We start from the raw sequence: 16,627 nt of genomic DNA, 5'->3' as shown, positions 1-16,627 counted from the left end.
AGCGGTAAAATAAGTATCCTCTGAAGCAATTGCACATGTGTCAGTTTCAGGCCAAAGAAGCCGATCGCTGGCTCTGTGCTAAAGTAAGAGATCGGCTTCTTCGGCCTGAAACCGCCACATGTGCAGTTGTTTCAGGGGTTACATATCTTCAAGGGATACTCATTTTACCGCTACACCGGCACCACTCCTCTCTGGAGGGGGGACACCATGTGTTACTGCACCGGGTGACACCAACCCTAGGGACGCCTCTGGTAGAGGAGTAGATGTTTATAGTCCAAATCAGGGGATCAGCCTAGGGTGACAACACTGCTCCTCTATACAGTACAATGAGTGAGCGTTGTCACTCAGGAAGTGTGTTTCTGGCAGGATCGTTAGGTGAAAATAAAGAAAAAGCCAGAAAGAAAAGAGAACTAACGCAGCCGCCACCAAGAACTGGTGTGCTGAGATGGATATAAAATGTTCTTGGGTATAGATACAATAATATCATGCAGACAGGGCAGGCGTAACCGCCTCTATTAACATCGCAATCTAATCTTTATGTACACATGCTATGGCAGCCGAAGGACGGATAAGAAAAACAATGAATTCTACCATGATCAACCCAGAGAGACTGAAGCTAGCCAAGCTCCTAGTGGAGAAAGCAATTAAGGTCAGTAAAACTAGTTCAGCATACTCTAAAGTGCGGCACGATAATTATTCATCCCCCGTTAATGAAGTAATTAAATCTTTAGGGTTTAATATATATGAGACGTGACACAAGGGCCAAGCTGGGAGCCCAAATGAACTGTCATTGTAAATCAGTTAAATATATTCCAAGCAAAGGCTATGGGGTGTGTTATAAAAAAAAAAATGTAGATCTCTTCTTCGTGTGAAAGAGCATGTACATTCCTTCTGTGCAAATTGGGGCAAAAATTCATGTAATTAGGCTATTTTTTCTCCAGGTTGAGTTACTCTTCATACAGAATAGATTGACGGAATATACTGCATTATGGCAACTAGATGGAGCTAAGTGTTTATTTCCTATGATTATCAATAGAGATGAGCGAATCGAACTTGGCGAAGTGGAATTCGTTTCGAAGTTCAGGAAAAATTCGATTCGCGCCGAATCTGAAAATTAGCAAACTTCGGATGCACGAATCAAATTTTCCCAAAAATGGCGGCGACATGTGTGGCGACGGGGCGGGGATCTCTGGGAAGGCGCGCAGACAAGGCGCGCTGACCCATAATGCATTCATTCATGACGTGATCGCATTAGCCAATCAGCAGCCAGCCAGTCAGCACTGTGTAATGGTGGAGCTATAAATTGCGGCCATCTTACAATTCTCCATTAGCCTCCGGTCATTCAAGAGAGACAGACCTGTCTGTATTAGGGACAGAGTTAGGGCCAGAGAGACTTTAGGGCCACAGAATCGTTACTTAGGGACACAGAATCGTTACTTAGGGACACAGAATCGTTACTCAGGGACACAGAATTGTTACTCAGGGACACAGAATTGTTACTCAGGGACAGACACAGAATTGTTACTGAGGGACACAGAATTGTTACTCAAGGACACAGAATTTTTACTCAGGGACACAGAATTGTTACTCAGGGAAAGACACAGAATTGTTACTCAGGGACACAGAATTGTTACTCAGGGACACAGAATTGTTACTGAGGGACACAGAATCGTTACTCAGGGACACAGAATTGTTACTCAGGGACACAGAATTGTTACTCAGGGACACAGAATTGTTACTGAGGGACACAGAATTGTTACTCAGGGACACAGAATCGTTACTCAGGGACACAGAATCGTTACTCAGGGACACAGAATCGTTACTCAGGGACACAGAATTGTTACTCAAGGACACAGAATCGTTACTGAGGGACACAGAATCGTTACTCAGGGACACAGAATTGTTACTCAGGGACACAGAATTGTTACTCAGGGACAGACACAGAATTGTTACTCAGGGACACAGAATTGTTACTGAGGGACACAGAATCGTTACTGAGGGACACAGAATTGTTACTCAGGGACACAGAATTGTTACTCAGGGACACAGAATTGTTACTCAGGGACAGAAACAGAATTGTTACTCAGGGACACAGAATTGTTACTCAGGGACACAGAATTGTTACTGAGGGACACAGAATCGTTACTCAGGGACACAGAATTGTTACTCAGGGACACAGAATTGTTACTCAGGGACAGACACAGAATTGTTACTCAGGGACACAGAATTGTTACTCAGGGACACAGAATCGTTACTCAGGGACACAGAATGGTTACTGAGGGACACAGAATTGTTACTCAGGGACACAGAATTGTTACTCAGGGACACAGAATTGGGACACAGAATTGTTACTCAGGGACACAGAATTGTTACTCAGGGACACAGAATCGTTACTGAGGGACACAGAATTGTTACTCAGGGACACAGAATTGTTACTCAGGGACACAGAATTGTTACTCAGGGACAGACACAGAATTGTTACTCAGGGACACAGAATTGTTGCTCAGGGACACAGAATCGTTACTCAGGGACACAGAATCGTTACTGAGGGACACAGAATTGTTACTGAGGGACACAGAATTGTTATTCAGGGACACAGAATTGTTACTGAGGGACACAGAATCGTTACTCAGGGACACAGAATTGTTACTCAGGGACACAGAATTGTTACTCAGGGACACAGAATTGTTACTGAGGGACACAGAATCGTTACTGAGGGACACAGAATTGTTACTCAGGGACACAGAATCGTTACTGAGGGACACAGAATCGTTACTCAGGGACACAGAATTGTTACTCAGGGACAGACACAGAATTGTTACTCAGGGACACAGAATTGTTACTCAGGGACACAGAATTGTTACTCAGGGACACAGAATCGTTACTCAGGGACACAGAATCGTTCCTCAGGGACACAGAATCGTTACTCAGGGACACAGAATCGTTACTGAGGGACACAGAATCGTTACTGAGGGACACAGAATCGTTACTCAGGGACACAGAATCGTTACTCAGGGACACAGAATCATTACTGAGGGACACAGAGTCGTTACTGAGGGACACAGAATTGATACTCAGGGACACAGAATTGTTACTCAGGGACACAGAATTGTTACTCAGGGACAGACACAGAATTGTTACTCAGGGACACAGAATCGTTACTCAGGGACACAGAATCGTTACTGAGGGACACAGAATCGTTACTGAGGGACACAGAATTGTTACTCAGAGACACAGAATTGTTACTCAGGGACACAGAATTGTTACTCAGGGACAGACACAGAATTGTTACTCAGGGACACAGAATTGTTACTCAGGGACACAGAATCGTTACTGAGGGACACAGAATCGTTACTCAGGGACACAGAATTGTTACTCAGGGACACAGAATTGTTACTCAGGGACACAGAATCGTTACTGAGGGATACAGAATCGTTACTCAGGGACACAGAATCGTTACTCAGGGACACAGAATTGTTACTCAGGGACACAGAATTGTTACTCAGGGACACAGAATCGTTACTGAGGGACACAGAATCGTTACTGAGGGACACAGAATTGTTACTCAGGGACACAGAATTGTTACTCAGGGACACAGAATCGTTACTGAGGGACACAGAATCGTTACTCAGGGACACAGAATTGTTACTCAGGGACACAGAATTGTTACTCAGGGACACAGAATTGTTACTCAGGGACAGACACAGAATTGTTACTCAGGGACACAGAATTGTTACTCAGGGACACAGAATCGTTACTGAGGGACACAGAATCGTTACTCAGGGACACAGAATTGTTACTCAGGGACACAGAATTGTTACTCAGGGACAGACACAGAATTGTTACTCAGGGACACAGAATTGTTACTCAGGGACACAGAATTGTTACTCAGGGACACAGAATCGTTACTCAGGGACACAGAATCATTACTGAGGGACACAGAATCGTTACTCAGGTACACAGAATTGTTACTCAGGGACACAGAATTGTTCCTCAGGGACACAGAATTGTTACTCAGGAACACAGAATCGTTACTGAGGGACACAGAATCGTTACTGAGGGACACAGAATTGTTACTCAGGGACACAGAATTGTTACTCAGGGACACAGAATCGTTACTGAGGGACACAGAATCGTTACTGAGGGACACAGAATTGTTACTCAGGGACACAGAATTGTTACTCAGGGACACAGAATTGTTACTCAGGGACAGACCCAGAATTGTTACTCAGGGACACAGAATTGATACTCAGGGACACAGAATCGTTACTGAGGGACACAGAATCGTTACTCAGGGACACAGAATTGTTACTCAGGGACACAGAATTGTTACTCAGGAACACAGAATTGTTACTGAGGGACACAGAATCAATACTCAGGGACACAGAATCGTTACTCAGGGACACAGAATTGTTACTCAGGGACACAGAATTGTTACTGAGGGAGACAGAATCGTTACTGAGGGACACAGAATCGTTACTCAGGGACACAGAATCGTTACTCAGGGACACAGAATCGTTGAATTAAAGAGTATGTCAGACAACACGCAGAGGAGTGGCAGAGGAGGCAATGTTTTAGGAGCGAGCAGACGTGGCAGCAGAGGAAGGGGTCGAGGCAGCTCTAGTCGCAGCCAGAGGCCAGTGCTCCCGGTGTCATCCAGCGGTCGTGTCTCCACCGACAACCCTGCCGTCATCGATTGGTTGGCTCGGTCGTCTTCCTCTTCCCAGGTCACCTCTGACACCTACAGCCAACGGTCGGTGGGTACGTCAGACACAACCGTTAGTTGGCATGGCCCGGGAGCAAGCCCACTGAAATCACGTGTCCTCTACCTGCCCCTGTCCTTAGGTGTTCCCTCACCAAGCGAAGTATCGCATGCTGTGGGCTCAGCCCCACTGTACAGTGAGGAAGAGCTAACAGAGGGCGGTCAGGAACGGGGGGAGACATCCGCCTCTTCAGCAGCCAGGCGAAGAAGTACTGGCGAGGAGAGTGGCTCGGTAGCCGGTCTAGGGACAGGTCTGTCTCCTGACCCACACGCAGCCGAGGGGGCTAGTAGTGAGGCGGAGACCCTAATTGATGATGATGAGGCTGATCGCACTTGGCAGCCTCGTCGTCATCAAGCTATTGCTTCCGCATCATCAGGAGAAGAGGGTGCCAGCTTGGCAGCGAGCAAAACAGTCGGTGGGTTGCCCAGGAGGCAGCAGGGTCGCAGCAGTGTCAGTGGAGGCAAACGGCCACGGAGTAGAGCACCAGCTCCACTGCAGCCTACCACCACGGCCAGTAGTGGTGCCGGTGTGCACGGAGGAAGTAGCAGTCAGCCAGTGAGGAGTAGCGGAGGCAAAGTTTCCTACTCGGCGGTGTGGCAATTTTTCGTCAAGCCGCCCGAGGAAGTAAACGTAGCCGTATGTCGACTATGTGGCCAGAAAGTCAAGCGTGGCCAGGGGGCCCCTGTACCGCCTCCTCATGCTGCTGCCAGGTCCAGAGTGTGTCATGGGTCCCTGTACGGCCTCTCATTGCTGCTGTCTCCATCGCCACACTCTGCCATGTGCCACTTTCAGGTCTCCTCACACTGCTGGTGGGTTCCATTTTGTCATAGGGTGCTGTATGGCCTCCCATTGCTGCTGCCAGGCCCGTAATCTGCCATGGGCCCCCGTACCGACTCCTCATGCTGCTGCCAGGCCCGTAATCTGTCATGGGCCCCTGTACCGCCTCCTCATGCTGCTGCCAGGTCCAGAGTGTGTCATGGGTCCCTGTACGGCCTCCCATTGCTGCTGTCTCCATCGCCACACTCTGCCATGTGCCACTTTCAGGTCTCCTCACACTGCTGGTGGGTTCCATTTTGTCATAGGGTGCTGGCAGATTACGGCCCTCCCATTGCTGCTGCCAGGCCCGTAATCTGCCATGGGCCCCCGTACCGACTCCTCATGCTGCTGCCAGGCCCGTAATCTGTCATGGGCCCCTGTACCGCCTCCTCATGCTGCTGCCAGGTCCAGAGTGTGTCATGGGTCCCTGTACGGCCTCCCATTGCTGCTGTCTCCATCGCCACACTCTGCCATGTGCCACTTTCAGGTCTCCTCACACTGCTGGTGGGTTCCATTTTTTCATAGGGTGCTGTATGGCCTCCCATTGCTGCTGCCTCCACCGCCACACTGTGGCTCCACACTCTGGTTTTGGCCCCGTGACTGCCCAAATGAGTGAAGTGTGCGGTGATTCTAAGATCGACGGCACTCATCTGCATGTCATACTGACTGACAGTATTATTTCTCTTCCCCAGCAGACTCCAAGGGCATTTAAATTAAAGGTACAGTGTTCTGCACTAATATAAAGGCTCTCTGAAGCCTAGAAACACCCTTTTTATAAGTTAAATTCGCAGCGAATATATTCGACTCGAATCGAATTTATTCTGCGAATTCGCCGAATCAGCCGAATCGAATTTTTGAATAATTCGCTCATCTCTAATTATCAACCCCATCTAGTGGCCATAATGCAGTATTTTCCTGATCCACATTTTTCTGATGACAGAAAAAAGCCTATTAGCGTTTGTTTTTGCCTTGGTTCACACAGGACGTACATGTAGTTTCTCAGGACAAAGAGGCCTGTAATTTTTTTTTCTTAATAAATACACGCCTTAGAGTTTGTCTTCTTTCTAAAGCAGAAACAGCGTGTCTCCTGCAGCATGCCATAGAGAAGGATGCTATGTTCTAGCAATAACAATAATAGTCTGGTTCTATTAATAACAAAGCAGTTTTTGTTTTTCTCAGATTCCCATGTAGCGTAGTTTTGTTACCTTTTGATCCCGCCAGTATGTGACTTCTCACAAAGGTCACAGCACTCCCCCTGAAAATGCCTTCATCTGTATTTTTTTTTTAAATTCAGGACCATCTTTGTTCAGGTATCAATTCAGGGTCCATGCACTCTGGCTTAACCCCTTGCCCTCCAGAGGATTTACTCCCCTTGCTGACCAGGCCATTTTTTGCGATACGTCGCTGTGTTACTTTAACTGACAATTGCGCAGTCATGCAACGCTGCACTCAAATGAAATTTACGTCCTTTTTTCCCACAAATAGAGATTTCTTTCAGTGGTATTTAATCACCTGTGCATTTTTTTTGCGCTATAAATAAAAAAAACGACAATTTTGAAAAACGAAACAATATTTTTGACTTTTAGCTATTAAACAAAAAATAAAGAAAAAAAAATAAAATTTTGTCATAAATTTAGGCCAAAATGTATTCTGCTCCAAGTCTCTGCTAAAAAAAAATCCCAATACGTGTAAATTAATTGGTTTACGTGAAAGTTATAGCATCTAAAAATGGCGGTATATACACTGGAATATTTATTTATTTATTACTAGTGATGGCGGTGATCAGCGACTTATAGTGGGACTGCGGCATGCATTCTGGCACTGGAGGGAACTAACTGCCACTAACGTCCCCAGTGACACCAATACAGTGATCAGTGCTAATAAAAAGCACTGACACTGTACTAATGACACTGGGCAGGAAGGGGTTAACATGAGGGGCGATCAAAGGGTTAACTATGTGCTGTGTGTATTCTACTAGGGAGACTGCGCAGAGCAATACAAAGCAGAATGCCATTGCTGACAGGGGAGAGATCTGTGTTGTTCACATACAGACCTCTCCACTGTCAGCTCCCCCAACGATCACCAAGTCCTGGTCGAGAATCGGCGGCCGGGACCCGGTGATTGACATGCCGAGGAGCCAATAGCGGCGCAGGTAGGGAGCCAGATATAGTGAATGCAGGGTCCTGGGAGACCAGATATAGTGAATGCAGGGTCCGGGGAGAGCGGATATAGTGAATGCAGGGTCCGGGGAGACCGGATATAGTGAATGCGGGGTCTGGGGAGACCAGATATAGTGAATGCAGGGTCTGGGGAGACCAGATATAGTGAATGCAGGGTCTGGGGAGACCAGATATAGTGAATGCGGGGTCCGGGGAGACCAGATATAGTGAATGCAGGGTCTGGGGAGACCAGATATAGTGAATGCGGGGTCCGGGGAGACCAGATATAGTGAATGCAGGGTCTGGGGAGACCAGATATAGTGAATGCAGGGTCCAGGGAGACCGGATATACTGAATGCAGGGTCCGGGGAGACCAGATATACTGAATGCAGGGTCCGGGGAGACCAGATATACTGAATGCAGGGTCCAGGGAGACCAGATATACTGAATGCAGGGTCCGGGGAGACCAGATATACTGAATGCAGGGTCCGGGGAGACCGGATATAGTGAATGCAGGGTCCGGGCAGACCAGATATACTGAATGCAGGGTCCGGGGAGACCAGATATACTGAATGCAGGGTCCGGGGAGACCAGATATACTGAATGCACGGTCTGGGGTTTAGTAACACTTTGATAATACTGTTTTCTCCCCATCCCTGTTACACAGCAAAAAAAGATATTCAGCATCCATGGTCCATACCCCGTCATACGCAGATGTCTGCGGAATCGCGGATGGGTGGAGAAGAAACTGCCCAAGGTGGCCAAGGCAGTGCGGAAAAAAGAGAAGTCATCAGATGAGGAGACAGAGGAGGATGATGGCGATGGAAGCGGCCATGATGATGACGGTAATACAAATGGCAGAACATGGGCTCCGTATAGACATGACTAGGACATCTCCATGCCAGAGCTGTATGCTTTTCTGCTCCTTGCTGCAAATGGAACTAAACCGATTTCCTGGTAATGTAAGGAAGAGGAAAAGAATATTTACCAGCATGGCATAAGCTGCGCTTCTATCTAAGACTCACTACAATGACGCCTTCTTTATGATGCATAAACAGTCCTTATATATGGTGGCTGCATTTGTTTTCTTTGTCTAATGTCTTTTCTCCCGTTATTTTCACCTTGTGATCCTGAGACTAACACACTTCTTGCCCCTCCATGGCTACACTCACTTCTCCATTGTATCTATGCAGGGAGCCCCAGGCTGGACTTTAGGTCTACTTTTGCACCTCTCCACTACATGGGGAGGGGTGATTGGTTTACAAAACAAAGATATGATTGTTTTGTTGTCCGTTCAGCTCACAGAAAGTGATAAGAACACTGCATTTATGGCAGGATCAACAGGTATTTTCTGTACTTGCTGAAAATGTTCTTAGCCTTAAAAAAAGAAAACTAATGCAGTCACCACATCTAAGGACCTGTAAGCTGCAATATATTATGTTTGTTTTTGGGTTGTAAACCTTTACATATACCCTATCAGCATGCTTCTTGTCAGCTCATGAACTGATTGGCTGCTTGTGCTGGTTCTTCCTCTCATACTTCAGTCCTGCTGTACAGGGACTGCAAGAAGCTGATGCCAAGTCACAGTCAGGTACTTGCATTTAAAAAATAAATTTAAAGTGGTTGTAAACTCTTATATACCCAGTGAAGTGTCTGGCCTCAGGTAATACACAGAGATGAAACATAAGTTGTCCTACATAAGTTGTACCTGTTTATCTGTACCACTCTCCTCTCTACAGTCATTCTCTACATCCGTTATAAAGCTTGTCTGAGAGTTCAGAAAGCAAGGGGCATGCAGCGGAAGTTACACTATGCAGAGCTCAGTGAGGAGATCTCAGAGAGCTGATTGGAGGGAAGAGACACCCCCCCCCCCTTCACATAGCTCACAGGAACAGAGCTGAGGCTGTCAATCAGCTGGAGGTCCCTCCCCCATCACCATTTTTCTCTTGGTGTCAGGAAAAATTGTCAGAAGTGATTCATGCTGACAGCAGAGGAATGAGGCAGCAGACAGAAATGACACTTAGTGCTCTGGATTGAGACACGTACACACTATAGAGGGATTTGCTTTGTTCATATTTCATGTCTGAGGTTTACAACCACTTTGGGTTAGCAATAGTCGGACACCAGTATCAAAGTCAGGCATGGAGACAGAGGGTCATTTCCCGGGAAAATCCAGTGTTACCCACAGACACACTTTAGTTGGTTCTTCTTCTATTACCATTCAGTGAGCAGGCATACATCTGCTAAGGTGGAAGTAGGGGCGGACTGACCATTCGAGCACTCGGCACTGCCTGAGGGTCCGGGGTCAGTAGGGGGCCCAATGAGATACCCCTGGTACCTTTCTTTGGCTTTTTCATAGGCTTTTTTGGGTGTGGGCAAGGACACAGGAGCCCCATAATCCCCTATTGCCTGGGGGCCCCATGAGTTGTCAGTCCGCCCCTGGGTGGAAGCCTGCGACACACCACCACACACCATGAAGGTGAAGGTAGGAGATCTTTGGGAATGGCCAGGAACTTACAATAAAGTCATTTGGAAAAAATGGTAAAAAAGTTATGAAAGTTAATGTCATTTCCACAAAACTCCCAGATGAGCAATGCTGAATGGCTGGTAAATGTAATGGTGAAATCATGTTTTATTTCCTGATCAGATGATGATGGTGAAGAGGAGGACGAAAAAGATGATGATCCTGATGGCACCTATGACCTTATGGCAAGTATCTAATCAGTCAATAACCCATTCCTTTACATTCCATTCTGTTTTATTTTATTCTTTTATTCTATATTTTATTCTGTTCTGTTCTATTCTATTCATTTTGTATTCATTTGTTAGGTTATGTTAGAATGATTCGCTTTCGGAATTCGTATATTTGGATTAGTTTCGTTTGTCCAACAAGGACTGTGTTTGCTTTATCTGCAGTTCACACCTGAGCAATTTGAAGCACATCAATGCTTTGCATGAGGATTCCCCATGTATAGTATCCTACAGTACCCTTTAACATCTGAGCAGTGTTTTGCTTGAAGCTTGTCCTCCAAAGCTTGAAAAAAAAAACATGAGCTTCTTTGGGCAAGAGGTGCATATTTTTTTCCCCTATAGGCGTTAATGGGAGTGCCTGAAAAAAAAGGCCTAAAAATGTGCACTTTCTTGCCTCTAGAAATGTGCATAATGGAAAAATCTGTTTAGTTTCGGATTCATTCATTGACACCCCGGTCACATCAAGCCCGACTTTGAAATCATGCAACTAACTGAGAAGTCGCACAATTTCTTTTATATTCCATTCTGTTTTTTCTATTCTATTTTATTCCTTTACATTCTATTCTGTTTTCTTTTATTCTATATTCTGTTCTATTCTGTTTTATTCTATTCTATTCCATTCGTTTTGTATTAATTCGTTAAGATAGGTTATGTTAGAATGATTTGCTTTCGGAATTCGTATATTTGGATTCGTTTCATATTTTCATTATTTTCAAATCTATTCGAAATGTGAATTTCAGAAGATAGCTATATTAATTCTATTTCATTCTATGCTATTATATTCTAGTTTTTATTTTCTATCATATTTTGTTAATTCTATTATATTCTTTTCTATATCTCTTCTATTCTTCTATTTTATTGTATTCTTTTATTTACTATTCTGTTGTATTCCATTCTATTATATTCCTTTATATCCTATTCTATTATTTTTTTATTCTATTTTATTCTTTTTTTTCTATTCTAATTTTTTATTCTATATTATATTCTTTTCTGTTTTGATCTATTATATTATATTATTTTCTATTCTATTCTGTTTTGTTTTATTCTATTCTACTCTATAAAGCAACCTAAGTAGGATTCATCATCTTATTTCACTTTTAGACTTTACTGTATTTATTGCAATATGTTTCCATTACAAATTCAAATTCATTTTCAAATGTAAATTCAAATTCATTTCCAAATTCAAATTCATTTTCTAATTTGAATTTGGATAGTACGGAATTTGGATAGATTTGAATTAGTACTGTTACAAATTTTAATTTGGATAATTTGTTTGTTACAATTGATTTCGGATTTGTTGAAATTCGTTACTATTGTGATTCAGAATTTCAGATACATCTGAGTCACCAAATAAAGAAAATTTTGTCCGAATTACAATTCGTAATCAAATGAATCGCACACATCTATTTGCCTCTCCTTCTCCTGGTAACTGTTTTTTCATTGGCTAAAATAAAAACGCATGAAAAATGCATGTGCAACCGCACATAAAAAACATTCCAAAAATGTCTAAAGAAGCTCAAATGTGAACCTAGCCTTGAGATTTCTACATCTCTGAGCCTTCTCCACCATCATTTAATCACTGCCTCTCACTGTTACTGCCCCCCAACTGTGGTATAAAGACTGTTCCAGTGTTACGTTGGTGATGGACCTTTATCTGAAGACCTTCAGCAAACACTAAGTCATTGTTCATGAGGTGGATAGGGAACACGACTATGCAAACGCACTTCTCTTGGCTCTCAGCTGATCACTTCATTTCTTGCATGTGCATATTTTTCAACAGTTGGGTATATTGGAAACCAGAAGGGTAGCTGGACTTTGAAGGCCAAGTATAGCTTTGGAACAAGCAGCCTTGGTGTGTGGTTTTCCTGGGCCCTGTATCTTGTTCCTGCATCCCTGTTCCTGTCTCTGTCTGATTCGTTGCTGACCCTGCCTGATCCGGACCTCTGCTGACTTCTCCTGTTTGGCTATCACCGTGTGTCAACAGGGATCCATTTGATCCTTCACCTCACCCTACTCACTGGGAGATTGTGAACTATAGATTTGTGTGTCAATTGAGACTATAAGGGGCAGTATAAAAATTACACCCTGCCTGCGTTTTGCAGTTATATACTCTTGCACTTTGATATTTTGCATGTTTTAATATATAAGCGCTGCACTTTTTTATATGTATAGCTTTGGAACAAGTGGCCCCCATTCCTCTGAGCTGACCCAGTCCAATACTTGCCTTCATCCTGCTTCCAGCAATTTTTACTGTATGGCCCTGTTCACACCGGTACAGGCTTTCTTCCAAAACTGTCCCTCTGGGTCCTCTTCATCCTGCGCATACATGCCATGGTTCCATTAGTTCCTATAGGGAAAGAAGTACTCCATAGGACTGCTGGAGGCCACAATGAATACAGATATCCAAAGAAACGAATGGGGCCATGGAGTGTATGCCCAAGATGAAGAAGACTCGGCAGTGCTCCTTTGATTTCTTCGTTGAAGTTTGTTAAGTGTATGGCCAACTTTACAGGACACAGGACAAATCTGTAACACAGATGATGTTTTGAAGGCATTACACAGGATCTTCTATCCCTAATCTATGGAAACACATTTACGTTAGTTTGAATAACACTTCCCACGTAGTCTGCTTTAATTTTTAGTTTATTTTTGATTACAAGGGTTGTGGATCCCTTTTTTTATAAGGACTTTACACAGCAAGGCCCCATTAAAAGGAATTCTTGAAGAAGATATAGTAATACAAATGTCACTGTAAGAGTATAAACTAATCCTTCCATTTCAGCTTTGCCCAGCCGACTTTGTTGAGTTCTGGCCTGGCTGTCTGAGTGGAGTTCTGGCCTGGCTGTCTGAGTTGAGTTCCGGTCTGGTGGGCTACATTGAGTTCTGGCCTGGCTGTCTGAGTTGAGTTCCTGTCTGGCGAGCTACGTTGAGTTTTGGCCTGGCTGTCCGAGTTGAGTTCCGGTCTGGTGGGCTACATTGAGTTCTGGCCTGGCTGTCTGAGTTGAGTTCCGGTCTGGTGGGCTACATTGAGTTCTGGCCTGGCTGTCTGAGTTGAGTTCCGGTCTGGTGGGCTACATTGAGTTCTGGCCTGGCTGTCTGAGTTGAGTTCCTGTCTGGCAAGCTACGTTGAGTTCTGGCCTGGCTGTCTGAGTTGAGTTCCGGTCTGGCGGGCTACGTTGAATTTTGGCCTAGCTTGTAAGCAAGGATTAGTAGCTCTTTTAGCGAGACACCACCCCTGGGTGGGTACTGTGGATTGGGTCAGCTTATTTCTTTATAAGCAGGGTCCCGGAAGAACCATAGTGGGTTGACTTGAAGTCTGTAAAACAACACCATGTAGGTACACAGTCTGAGTGGAGCATGCCCCTCAGGGTAGGCCTAATATAGGCCCCAATGAGAACCCATCTCAGGAAAGCTAAGGCTGAGGTAAATGGAAGCGTTGGTTGACATCCGTATGTTTGAATATCACTTCCCATGTCTGCTTTCATTTTAAGTTTATTTTAAATTATGCTTAAAAAAAAAATAACTTCTAGTGTCCATTGTATGTCCTGCTCAGTCCAGGCTAGTTCGCAATGAGATCCCCTATTTTATCTGGACGACCAGACGTGATGCCGTGGACTGTCGCTTCCTGAAAAAAGACCAAATGATGAATCACTACGCCAGAGCTGGTTCCTTCACCACCAAGGTGGGTCCCTCCACTTTGTATCTTAATGCCTACATTATCCCGATGAAGACCAATGAAGACTGGCCTTATGTTATAAACAAGAGCAAAGTGTGATGATTGTGTGCACATGTAAGTCTTTATCCTTCTCATCATCTGACAGCAATGTCCTGAAATCTGATCGGCTGCACTTTGCTCTTTTGTTAAATACATTTCTTTCAGAAATGGAAAAGAGGGACACCTTTTATAATGTTGGCACAGGACACACCCCTGCCATGTCCCCAGCTGAGTGGACCACAAATCTTTTGTCCTTTAATCTGGGTGGCAGAGTACAAGGAAACAAATGGCCGCACACTGGTGTCACCATTTTTCTTTATAAAAACTTTATTGAATCAGCCAAGAAGGAGCTGAAGACTGAGCCTCTGCTGGTGTCAGAGATGAGCGGTCTTTCAGTGGAGGTGTCAGTGTGTTCTTGACTAGTTCAATAAAGTTTTTATAAAGAAGTGACAACTTTGATGCCTGGCTGTTAATTCACTTGAGCTACATAGTAACTTAGTCTGGCTGAAAAAAGACAAAAGTCCATCCAGCTAAACCATAAAAAAAATAAAAAAAAAACAGTTATAATCCTACACCCATAGTTGATCCAGGGGAAGGCAAAAAAACCCAGCAAAGCATGATCCAAATTTGCTCCTGCAGCAGAAAATATTCCTTCCTGATCTCCAGAGAGGTAATCGGATATTCCCTGGATCAACCTTACCTATAAATGTTAGTATCCAGTAATATTCTTTGTATCCAATAAAGAACCCAGGACTTTTTTTAAAGCAATCTATTGAGCTGGCCAGAGCCAACTCTTGAGGGAGTCTATTCCACATTTTCACAGCTCCATGTTTGAAGCTAGGGTGTGCAAAAGCAGCTTGACCGGCACCTGAGACACCCATGGCTGGAGAATTTAGAGCATTAACTGGGTTATTTTATTAACTGGGAAACAAAGTGTTATAGAGTGCTTTATAAACAAGTTCAGACAGCCATAATACGTGTGCAGGCATCTGAATGTATCATAACAAGAACAAGAACTGGGACTAACTTTCAGAGTATAGATAAAATCAGAGGTGGGCATCCTTGGAGAAGTGGAGGTCTACCTGAACAACATGGAAGAGATCGAAGATTACCAGGGTTGTGGAGCCCTTTTTTATAAGGACTTTACACAGCAAGGCCCCATTAAAAAGAATGCTTGAAGAAGATATAGTAATACAAATGTCTCTGTAAGAATAAACTAATCCTTCCATTTGAGCTTGGGCCAGCCGACTTTGTTGAGTTCTGGCCTGGCTGTCTGAGTTGAGTTCCTGTCTGGCGGGCTACGTTGAGTTTTGGCCTGGCTGTCCGTGTTGAGTTCCGGTCTGGTGGGCTACATTGAGTTCTGGCCTGGCTGTCTGAGTTGAGTTCCTGTCTGGCGGGCTATGTTGAGTTTTGGCCTGGCTGTCCGAGTTGAGTTCCGGTCTGGTGGGCTACATTGAGTTCTGGCCTGGCTGTCTGAGTTGAGTTCCGGTCTGGCGGGCTACGTTGAATTTTGGCTTGGCTTGTAAGCAAGGATTAGTACCTCTTTTAGCGAGACACCACCCCTGGGTGGGTACTGTGGATTGGGCCAGCTTATCTCTTTATAAGCAGGGTCCCGGAAGAACCATAGTGGGTTGACTGGAAGTCTGCAAAACAACACCATGTAGGTACACAGTCTGAGTGGAGCATGCCCCTCAGGGTAGGCCTAATATAGGCCCCAATGAGAACCCATCTCAGGAAACCTAAGGATGAGATAAATGGAAGCATTGTTAACTTTGAGTTTGAACTGAACAGTAATGCTAATGTCTGATGAATAGAGGAAGAGATGTACGTGTGTATGGGGAAGAACTGAGCATAGTAAAGCATTCAAAAGGCTGATTGTGTGGACATTCTTCTATTCCTGGAGGAGGGTATTTTGGCTGGGAGCATGTAGTTAATCAAAATGGCTGAACACATTTGTTGTACAGGTGAACGATACCCCATTTCGTTCATGTTGCAGGAGTATGATGAGAGGTGCCCTGAGCCAACATGATTGTTGCTGGTGGCGAATCCGGTCCTTGCTTATAAGCTAGGTACATTTGGCTCTGTCCTGGCTGCCTTGAGTTCTGGCCTGACTGGTTGGGCTGAGATTTGCTCTGGTTGGCTAGGATCGGCCCATCAGAGCAATATGTAATTTAGTTAGGATAGCACAGCGGTCAGGAGTAAGTAATGCAGAGTGCAGAGCAGGGGCGGACTGACAACTCACGGGGCCCCCGGGCAATAGGGGATCATGGGGCCCCTGTGTCCTTGCCCACACTCAAAAAAAGCCTATAAAAGGTACCAGGGGAATTTCTTGGGCAGTGCCCAAGTGCTTGAATGGTCAGTCCGCCCCTGGTGCAGAGTTATGTAACACGTAATGCAGAGTGCAGAGGTCAGTAGGAAGTAAT

At 44.8% G+C, this 16,627-nt stretch overlaps 1 protein-coding gene across 1 annotated transcript in view; it reads left to right on the top strand.

Moving 5' to 3' along the window:
* The first annotated feature begins 592 nt into the window (after positions 1-592).
* The window catches only part of LOC149458595 (tubulin tyrosine ligase 3-like), a 40,924-nt gene continuing 24,889 nt past the window's right edge, over positions 593-16,627 (top strand). Inside the window, exons 1-4 of the mRNA XM_089682010.1 lie at positions 593-649; positions 8,406-8,583; positions 10,386-10,447; positions 14,043-14,171. Of these exons, the coding sequence (XP_089538136.1) occupies positions 593-649; positions 8,406-8,583; positions 10,386-10,447; positions 14,043-14,171 (426 nt within the window). The remainder of the gene's footprint in view (positions 650-8,405; positions 8,584-10,385; positions 10,448-14,042; positions 14,172-16,627) is intronic.

This window comes from Staurois parvus, unplaced genomic scaffold (genome assembly GCF_062004578.1).
Source record: "Staurois parvus isolate SC_StPar_1 unplaced genomic scaffold, SC_StPar_1.0 ptg000283l, whole genome shotgun sequence".
Taxonomy (NCBI): Eukaryota; Metazoa; Chordata; class Amphibia; order Anura; family Ranidae; genus Staurois; species Staurois parvus.
The sequence above is the reverse complement of the archived record's forward strand: the minus strand, read 5'-3'. Positions and strand labels throughout refer to the sequence as shown.